The 10,513-nt window shown below is 38.1% G+C and overlaps 1 protein-coding gene across 1 annotated transcript in view; it reads left to right on the top strand.

The window, feature by feature from the left end:
* Positions 1–2,775: 2,775 nt before the first annotated feature.
* The window catches only part of LOC139447255 (uncharacterized), a 29,559-nt gene continuing 21,821 nt past the window's right edge, over positions 2,776–10,513 (top strand). The window contains exon 1 of the mRNA XM_071228523.1: positions 2,776–2,802. Coding sequence (XP_071084624.1) covers positions 2,788–2,802 — 15 coding nt within the window. The 5' untranslated portion in view covers positions 2,776–2,787. The remainder of the gene's footprint in view (positions 2,803–10,513) is intronic.

The raw sequence follows: 10,513 nt of genomic DNA, 5'->3' as shown, positions 1-10,513 counted from the left end.
ATTAGGATATTGTCATCACAGATTGTATTGCTGTGAGTATGTTATGTTTCCGAACAGGTAGTTCTGTTTCGTTCCTGTGTGTGAAACACACTGCTTTACTTCGTGGATACATATCTAAAAGCAAAAAAAAGCATGCATGTTCGCCAGGTGTCGACCACCATGTGTCGTTGTTATTCAGTTTGGCTTAAGAGTTAGGATAGGCAGCATCATTCGACACGCGAGTCATTTGGTAATTGTGGTTATAATAGAAATTTGAGAATTCAGAAACTTTGTAAATGTGAATTGAAGTACAATAGTAATTGTTGTCTGTAACTGTTGCTTGAAACTAAAAAAAACTATCGTAAATGAATTAGTGTTCTTTGCCTGTCTATTGCACTTGTACTGTTTCTGTTGACCACACACCAAGTGGAAAGCTATTCCAATAGCTATAAGCTCGGATTATGCAATAAGTGTTAAATTGTCACAAACAGGCTACTGTGATGTTGGTGTAATAGCCTGTCGACTACCATCTACAGATGTGTTAAACTCTGTATACTGTAATGCCCTTGATTAACTGATTGATATATATGATAATCTGTGTGAATTAGGAACAGTTTTTATCTTGGGCGATTTAAATGCTGATGTTTGTAAGGGCAATCTAACAGCACGGGATAAGCTACTTAGAAATGTTGTAGAAAATAGACATCTATTACATGCAGTAAATATGGTACAATTCGGAGGACCAGGATATATACTGAACAAATTAAAAGCTTCACAATCCTAAAATTTTATCATTTTGACCAGTTATCATTGTGGGCCCTTGTTGTGTATTTAAACAGTAATTGCTACGTATTGTGTTCAGATAACATCCGTTTTTGTGCAGGTGAATCGATCAAAATCATGTGCACAGCACTATAGTGGCAAAAGTGTTTTTTTCACGTGCATCTGGTCACGTGGCCATAATACCGCACGTGTTTTCAGCCATACTTGTTAGCAGTCATTAACAAAAAAAGAAAAACACAAGAAAACAAAGTCTTTACGGCCATTTGTCATGCCACACCTTTCAAATGTGCAACGTGTACGTGCCATCGGCATGTTGCAGACGGGGACGTCCGCAGCTCAAGTCGCAAGGACGATGGGTTGTAGTCGACAGACTGTTTATGATTTACAGACGCGTCTACAGCAAACGGGTACCAGTGCTGATCGCCCTCGGCCAGGTCGACCACGTCTGACGTCACATGCAGAGGATCGTCAGATTGTCTTATGTCACCTCCGTAACCATTTTTTACGGCTACATCAACCAGAAATGAACTGTTTAGGGTAAGACTGAGTTCGCAAACTGTTCGAAACAGTCTGAGAACTGCTCACCTTCAAGTAGAAATTTCCTTCAGAATACGGGAGTCAACGTTATATGGACTGGCCGTCAAGGTCTCCCGACCTCAATCCCATCGAACACGTCTTGGAAGCTCTTGGCAGAAGTCTGCACACTCTCCAGAACCAACCACAGAATTTGCAAGATCTAGGCACCATTTTGCAGCAACAATGGCGTCGTCTTCCCAATCATGTGTTCACAAGCATTACGAGGTCCATGCGGAGGCGTTGTGTGGCAGTTGTCAACGCACATGGTGGCCATACACGCTACTGAACTTGTGTGCCATCAGATTCTCGTGCTTGGGATTACTTTTAAAAATGTGAAGTTTTTAATTTGACTCAGTATATTTTAATTTGTGGGATAGGTTTCAAGCCGCAGAGGTCTACAAGCACAGATATGGCTACTGGTCCCGCTTGGCTAGGCCTAGTGCCCTCGCAAAATTGTTTCAAAATTTATATCTCCAAAGTTGCCAAAACTTATAAAATGCCTTAGCTACGTCACAGCTAGACACTGATTTTAAGTATATTAGACTGTTCTTTTGATAATGATAGCAATTATCTCTGGAGTTTATCCAGATTCCCGATGGTTAATTCAGACTCGATTGCCGAATGACAAGGGCGACGCCATGTTTGTATATAAACACTGAAAGTAGTCCCTACTTGATCTTTGATATTTGCATCTCTGTCTGCATATGACCCCAACTGATATCGTTTTTATCCGTTGCCTTTATCTTGCCGAGAAACCTACTCATCATATGATAAAAAATTATATCACGCCAATTTCCAGATTGGATTTGCTCAAAGGTGCTATTGAATGAGTCAGATAATCAAAGAGAGAGTACAGTGAGTGTTGTATGACTGACTTAGTAGTGTCGAGAAGGGACAGTTTGATGTTCTGATTACTCCACACAGACAGCAGATGTGCGTATTTTTCTTGTGACAAAGCATTCGACGAGTTTTCAACAGTCTGGGGGGACTGGGATAGTATTCCACGAGCTATACAAGGATGCTAAAGACTGCTAAATAAGGGTAACAGTCTCCCGCGTTCATCTTATCAGATGTAGTGTCTCGTTCGGGGGCCGGGTATCAAAGGTGTCAGGGCTGTCACATATATTCGTGTTAGCGTAAATCGTACTAACTGTACTTTCTGTTTCTTTCTGATGTTCCTTTCAGTAATAATCCTGCATCGCCTTCACACAATTGGGGCAGTATAGATGTGGTAGCATTCCCTGGCAGTTGTTTACGAGTCGAAATTGAAGCGCCCCCTCAAAAATCGACTGGCTCCCATCTTTTTTGCACGTCACTCAAATTCACGCTAAACAAATGAAAAGTTTCGATTATATACACATCTGTTGACGAACCTACTTTTAACGTATATATAATGCAGGATCTCATGAACAGGATAGACTGCTTAGCCGTCGTCACGAAGCCAGGTTGATGTTCCAAAACAAGGTAGGGTATATCATATGATGTATATTTGTCAATTCACTTTCCACTATGTATACTTTCAACTTCATATTGTAAGAAATCAGGTACTGCTGCAGTATGTAAAGCGCCGTAATCTATGTGTAACTGCTCTGTTAAAAGTCCAAAAGTTAACAGTAAACTAAAAAGCTAAAAGTAACTGGGAATACAAAGTCACTGTGTTTCTATGTTGGTTTGGCGTCAAAAGTAAAAATCTTTTCCCTGTTAAAGCGCCATGAAATCTCGCACAAACGTTAGACATTTCGCTATAATAATGAGTGGAATCATTTCGTAAGGAGACAGTGTTTATTAAAGTCTTACTTGCTGTACAATCGTGACTTCAAACGTTTTTATGTTTTTATTTCACATAAAAAGTGTCTAAAGTCTATTCATAAAATACACCAAGAATAGTGATTACGACGCCTTGATTTACAACGTTTATAGCCTCATTTTCCATACATTGGGGACTTCAAACGGATATGTCAATAAATAGAAGACGAAGCCATTGTACAGTAAAATACACTGAAATACACACACCGCTCGTCACGGAAGCCCATTTCTGGTGTTCCCCACGGTGATATTGCTGGAATATTGCTAAAAGCGGCATAAAACTAAGCTCACTCACTCATACACACACAGGTGCGCGCACACACGAATGCACGCATACACAGTGAATAATTATAATCAAGATTAAATTAGTGGAGTAAGATTAACACTGTTTCAATTGGCTAGCGCTTTCAGGTCTTACCAGTTATGCCCAGTTACAATTTTCAAGTAATCAGTAATGCTTTCAAAACGTTTTATTGCAGACATATGGAGGACATTTTCGATATTGGCACATCAGTGACAAAAATGATGTCCAATTCCCCATTTTGACTTGTACCATATGTTCCTATGTTTTTTCGGGTGAACAATAATTGACTTATATAATTATAACTATTTAGGAATTATTTATCCAAATTGATTGTTTTGGTCGAAAGCTGGTCAGACATTAGTGTCCAAAGCTAGTGAAGCTAAGTTATAAACTGTGAAATATTTCTCCAAAGGTATTGTTTGACCTGCAGATTAAACGGAATATTTATGGAACACAGATCTTGGATCCTAATTAACAGGTGTTTCTCAAACTTGTTTTAGCTAAGTTTTCTAAATTTGTTTCGGAGTTGGTTGAAAGGATGCAAACGTTGCAGTGTTAGGGGAATGTGGTCGTTATGGTATTGATATGTTCACTAGATGTGTGAGATATCTGTTTTAAACTCCTCAGTATGTCTCGAGGAAGATATAGCAGACGGTGTTACGATATGTTAGTTGAACTATATGCAGTCGGGAGAAAACATGGGTTTCAAATATCAAGAATATAACTTTTTCTCAGTCTTCGTTCAAAATATTTCCCATTTTTCAATGTCCATACTTATGTTAACCCAAGGTACACTTTGCTAACAATGCTGCAGTCCTCCGATGTATGCTTTCTTAAACATTTAGCAGATTACATTTAAGATGCCATCAGTCTCTATCTTCACATTTGTACATAATTGCACTCGTGTTCGAGATACTATCATTGTATTAATTGTACGTTGGGCTGAAAATGATGATGATACATACTTAAAAATACCATTCCTTGTCGTCACTGTGATAGTGTTCAATTCTCTACATATTTTTACCCGCCAAGACATAAGTAAGTATCATATTTCATTATAACATATTTTCTTTTTTTTCACATTTTTGTGCAAAGACACTGTGCAATGCGAATTTCCCTTAGGATAATAAAGTCTTATCTTATCTGATGTCTCTTTGTCTTTATGTGAAACCATAGGAAAAATACACCATGGCCAGTGTCAGGCAATGACCATGTTCCCAGGCATGGGCGTTAACTGACTATAAAAGTCCAATTTCCATCCTTGTCGAATTAGGGGATAATGTTACATCTCGAGCTTGATCGAAATCCGAACGGTACGACTCGTCAATGTTTTTTATCCTTCTTACTGGTAGGCAACTTCGACGTGACTCTTATGTTCACGGCGTGACTCTAATGTTCATATTATTCTTATCACAACTTGTGTTAACTGACCGTCACCCGCCATTACCCGTCTCACGTCTCACGTATGCAGTCGCATCGTCATGTACGAGTTCAAGATTGTTCATATCAACCAGGTCTGTGTATTATCGGGAAATAGCGAGTTTAGGATAATTACTGTAGTTAATAAGTATCCCTTTCTATGTGGTTATATGTTTGTAATCAGGTAATAATTCACCTTTTCGTTGATAACGTCATCATGCTGTTTTCAAATAGACCGCTTCTTCCTCTTTATGAATCTGAACAGAGTTTATTATCGTATCCTTCACTTGACTCAACGAAGACGGCATTGCCTAAAAGTCAGGTCGGGTCGGGCCAAGACGGGCCAAAGTGTTATTGGCTAATTACATCATTGGCGGCGATCATACCTACATATTATTGATGCAACATACACACATGACATTACTGAACAGCCACCAACAAAAACGGGCACCATAATTAAGTATTTCGGAGTAAATCACTTGAAAACCAGTGTTGTTGGTAAGCGTCGCTGGTCTAGGTAAAATCGTTAAACGAAATAAGATTTGAAACGTACCAAATACTTCTAGCTATCGAGATACAAATTTTCATCTGTCGGCGTAGCGTTTATATTTATAGGAACGTACTATATCTAAATAAATACCACTTTATAATGTCACTGTTCTTCGTATATAAAGCAGACACGTTGATTAAAGTAGACCTCTGCTCCTCATACTCTCAACAGTCTCACAAATGTTCGGTCTGACTCGGACCGGGCTGTCAAAATCAACTTAAACCTCACAGATGTAACATGAAATGGATTCACACCTATAGATTAGTATTATATCTAAACAAATAAATACCACTTTATAGCGTCTTAGATCGCGGTATTTAGAGAAAACAAGGTTCTCAAAGTGAAGCCATTTCCTCTCTACATTCTAAACATAGTCTCTATGAGAAGTGATTGGCTTGTGTCGGGTCCGACTTGGCCCGGGCTGTCAAAATCAACTTTAAACACACAGATGTATCATCAAATGTGTTTACATCTGAAGCTTAGTATTGTATCTACCTATATACAGCTTTATAATGTCACAGTACAGTGTTTACATCTATAGATCGGTGTAATATCTACCTATATACCACTTTATAATGCCATAGTGTATCGCATTTAAAGAAAACTGCACCGTTAAAGTGAAACTCTTTTACTGTATTTTCTTAAGAAAATCTCTGTCAGAAGTGTTTGTTCCGACTTGGCCCGGGCTTTCAAATGAAAAATGTCAAAATTTGGGGGTGCATTTTGTTCACTCAAGTGTGAAACACATAAAAAAGTTATCTTTAAAATACCAACCCATTTGAAGGTTGCTGAAGGCATCTGGAAGGTTTCCGAAAGGTTTCCAGAAGGTATCCGGATGCAAATTTTCTTCATGTCTTGTTTCTGGTTAATGTTACCCTGTGCATTACCGATAGCTGTTGTAATATTCTGTGTTATATTAGTTGTAAATATCCTCCTCAAACTGAGATATGTGGGCATGCATTGTTCACAAGGTGTTTCGTGACATGGGTATAAATGTGTGAAGCTTATTGCTGGTGTCCGCCACCATGATATTGTTGCAATATTGCTCAAAGTGGCAAAACAGCATTCTCACTCAGAAAAAAATGGAAAGTCATTGGCTATGTGCTTTGGCATTTGGCCCTTGTGAGATTAAAATATTAGTTTGGAACGGTATCAGTACTTATTATATCGGGACAGTGTAGTTTCATGGGAATATGAAACAGAATTCCGTTCTCCCAAATTGGTGCATAAGACTAATGGCATCCATAGAAAACACCTAAATAAAGTACAGAAAAAATATCAATGTCATTTGTCTACTAAGGTGGAACTACAACTTTTGTTAAGTGAGCTGTATTTATAGTAGGAAAACATTCAGGGCATTAGGGCATTTAATATTTGTTCAGCACCTATGTTATGGCTGATCAGTATTATATTTCTTTATGCTAATGAAGCAAAACAAATAATGTTTTTGGAAAAAATTCTTATTGATTGATTATATGGCATTTCATTGGTACATATCACAATGAAATTTGATCAAGCAAGAAGAGGAGCTAGCATAAAGTAACCAGTGGTGTTTGCAAGGCCTTACAGAACAGACGCTTCAATGCCATTTTCTAAATAAACAAATTAGTCAAATCTCAGAAGAATTTCATTGAAGAAGAATATCTAAAGTCAATTATGTTTCTGCAGTAAACCACAAAAGTCATTCAGATTTGTATAGTCAGCATCAGTGTACACAACCTGGACATAGTCACAGTGCTTTGGCATAAATTCATTCAGACTTCATTAGTGTCATAATAAAACCACCTACAATAACACTGATGTGGCATAATTCATTCAGAATCATCACTTTCTGAGGTGAATCTGTTGGTTGTTATCGTGAGGATTGTTCATCATCCGGCGAGTCCCTTGTCTGAATTGTGTGAGCAAGATCTTCTTAAATGTAGCTGGTGTCAGACTGTGAAATCCAGGTACCTGAAACAATTCATAACATCTTTAGAAACTTGTCAGTCAAAAATTATGAAACACACACATATTTACAAATGTTTAAAGTTGTTTTCTCGAACAGTGAGGTATTGACAATTTATCTTGCAACTGATATTTAACCAATCTTTGAACATGTAAATAAGCCATTGCAAACAGAAAAGTGTTCTGAAAATACAAAAATGTATCCGGTCTTCTAAAACAATAACATAAGCGCCGCAAGGTTCATCTGAATTTTGCTTGAATGTTTGCATTACATCAAAATGTAAGGAAAGGTAAACAGGACAATGCAAAACTAAGTTACATAGGTTCTTATACATAAAAACAGAACTATTCATAATAATCAAAACACATGTCATGTCAGTGATCTCAAAATACAACATAATGAGCGAGTGAGTTGGTATAGTTTCATGCAGTTTGTTAGCAATATTCCAGCTATGGGCTTCACACATCGTACCCATGTGGTGAATTGAACCCGGGTTTCAGAGACTGTTTTACCCACTAGGCTACCCTAGCACACCAAATACAAAAGAAAGTACATTAGGAATTCAGACAATAGATATTCTCTCAAAATTCATTACTTCATTAATGGAAGCTATATTGAAATTCAAATTTTGACAAATTAGGATGAGACTGTAGAGGTATTTATCTATGTTATTATGGATATTTAATATCTACCGTTAATTGGTAGTCCATCTTAGACAGTGATAAGAAATTCAACTGAAAAGTACAACCTGAACCATCAACTAAAAACTATGTATATTACATTAAAGGGGCCGGTCATGTATTACCGGTGTGTTCTCATTCATTTTTGACACTACCCTCCCTGAAAGAAAATGCAAAGCACTTTATATTTTATTGTCCATTTTGTCAAAAGCCTCCCCTAGAGACTCTCACTTTTTGGGGTGACCCTCCCTGTTTGTTCTGATCTGAATTCAAAAATTCATGACTCATTATCATATTTTATCATTTATCCTATCTTTTTTGAAAATTATCTTAATGAAGATAACAATAACATGCAAATCTGCCAAAATATTGGTTTGGCAAAATTTAAATTAATCATAATTACTGTTATAAAGTTTTGGATCCATCGTCTGTTTCTAAGTACAGTGAAACCCAACTTTGACTTGTGTGGCATTATTGAATCTACCCAATGTTCTTTATGCATTGATATGCATCTGCACAGAGTGTTCAAAGTCCTTGTCTGACACATAGTGTGCTGCAAGGGAGACATCAGTTTGTGTCCAGCCAAACTGTCTGATAATCTCAAGGGCTGCCTTGGTAGCATCAAGGGATGTAGCTAATCCTAAATAAACATAATATCTCTTCTACAGAACACATGATCAAAGCCTGCCCCACCTTTGATGTTTATTACTTTGCTACTCTAAAAACAGCTAATTAGCAAAATTAACTCAATGTCAACTCATTGTGGACTAGGGATTAACAGGGCAATTAGTGCTGGTGGGTATTAGCACTTGCAATTGTCTGTTAATTACTTAATTGAGTAGTGATGGCTTAGTCAGTTGTGCATTTACAACCACGCTGACTGCTATTCAACATATCAAGTCAGTTTACATGACATCTATTCCAAATCTCAAAATTCCCAAATTCTATATAAGCAGCCCCTAAAACCCCCTCTTAGTCATCTAAGGCGTCGCGATTCGCTGTGCAGAGATGCGTCCCTTGGGCACGCCAGAAACCTATGATTGTGGGTTCGAATCTCGCTTCGCCTAAATTATGTTTCTAGGTTTGTCAGCACCATACCTGTGCTCGTGGGTTTCACCGAAGTGGTAAACGTCTGAGACCTGCATCTTCAGGCTTTCCTCCCAAAATAAGCTGACACGCCGTGATATAACTGGAATACTGTTAAAAGCGGCGTTAAAACCCAACTCACTCACTCACTCACTCACTCACGCTGTGGGGTGTTGTGACTTAATTTGACGGGTGTGTGATTACACGCCATTTTGTGTACTGGTAGCTGAAGGCTCAGCAGAAAATCTCCCGTAGTGCTTCTTCGGCTGCAATGAAAAGAAGCCGTGTTTAAACATTGATCATCATACACATTATAAAGCACACAAATGGCGGGGCTCTTGCTAATATGTTAAATAAGATTGCAAGATGCAATAAGGTGTGTTAGCACTTACCGTTCCTTCTTTTCTTCATCACTGATGTAGAAGCGTTCTAGTAGTTCAAAAGCCTCATGCAGCTTCACTATTTCGATGTTGAAGTCGTTAAGATGGAAGTACAGGTGTCTAAAAAGCTCCCAGTTGATATACATCTCTTCTGCGAGATAGCATAGGAATCTGTGTGCGACTGGATACATGAAGGTGCGGTTGAGGAAGCAGATTGCTGCAGATTGCATTGTATGGTGGTAAGCTGAACGGTATTATCACATAGACCGGTATTGATTTATATAGATTGTTTCGATACGGTTTTATGCAATATAGCTAGATTTACGCGGTGTGGTTGCATAGAATACGACTCTATAATTTTGTACTGCGTTAAACTTTGTGACACCCACCAGGTGAGAGGAAGTGAAAGGTGCCAGGTAATTAAATTAGCCGCGTGCACTGTTAAACTGTGCGAGACTGGACATTATGGGCCTAGATGTAAGTACATAATTACCGTATGTGTTTGGAGAATGACACTGACATGGTAAACCCTTCTGTTAACATATGCTAAATCAAAAACCGTTGATGGGTTTATGTACATAGGTATATACTAATTTGTTAGCGGTTGTTTCTGTTTAATACTACTGGGGTGCCACGTTTAGGGATTAGTGGAGATCAAAAGATAATTGGGGTGGCATATTAATGGATTAGTGAAAATTAAAAGATAACAAAATCAGCAATTGGTAGTTTGATAAATCACTTTTTAATGAGGCAGATGTACAGGGTGATGGGTTACGTAAAAGTTAGCTGTAGTGGTAACCTAGCTACTTGCCTGATTATGACATCGTGCTTTGTTAACAGTTTAGTTACTGATCCCATAAACTCGCAACTAAGTGACTGATATAGAAGATTTAACGTGCGCCTGGCCAGACCATTTAGTGTATTCCGAAAAGGGTGAAAGTGGTGTGTGCAACCCAAGAGGGGGCTTTTAGGGGTTGCTTATATTGAAGTTTTGGAATTTTT

Source organism: Haliotis cracherodii, unplaced genomic scaffold (assembly GCF_022045235.1).
Source record: "Haliotis cracherodii isolate W230 unplaced genomic scaffold, xgHalCrac1.p SCAF_7, whole genome shotgun sequence".
Taxonomy (NCBI): Eukaryota; Metazoa; Mollusca; class Gastropoda; order Lepetellida; family Haliotidae; genus Haliotis; species Haliotis cracherodii.
This window is presented reverse-complemented; position numbering and strand designations above follow the sequence as displayed.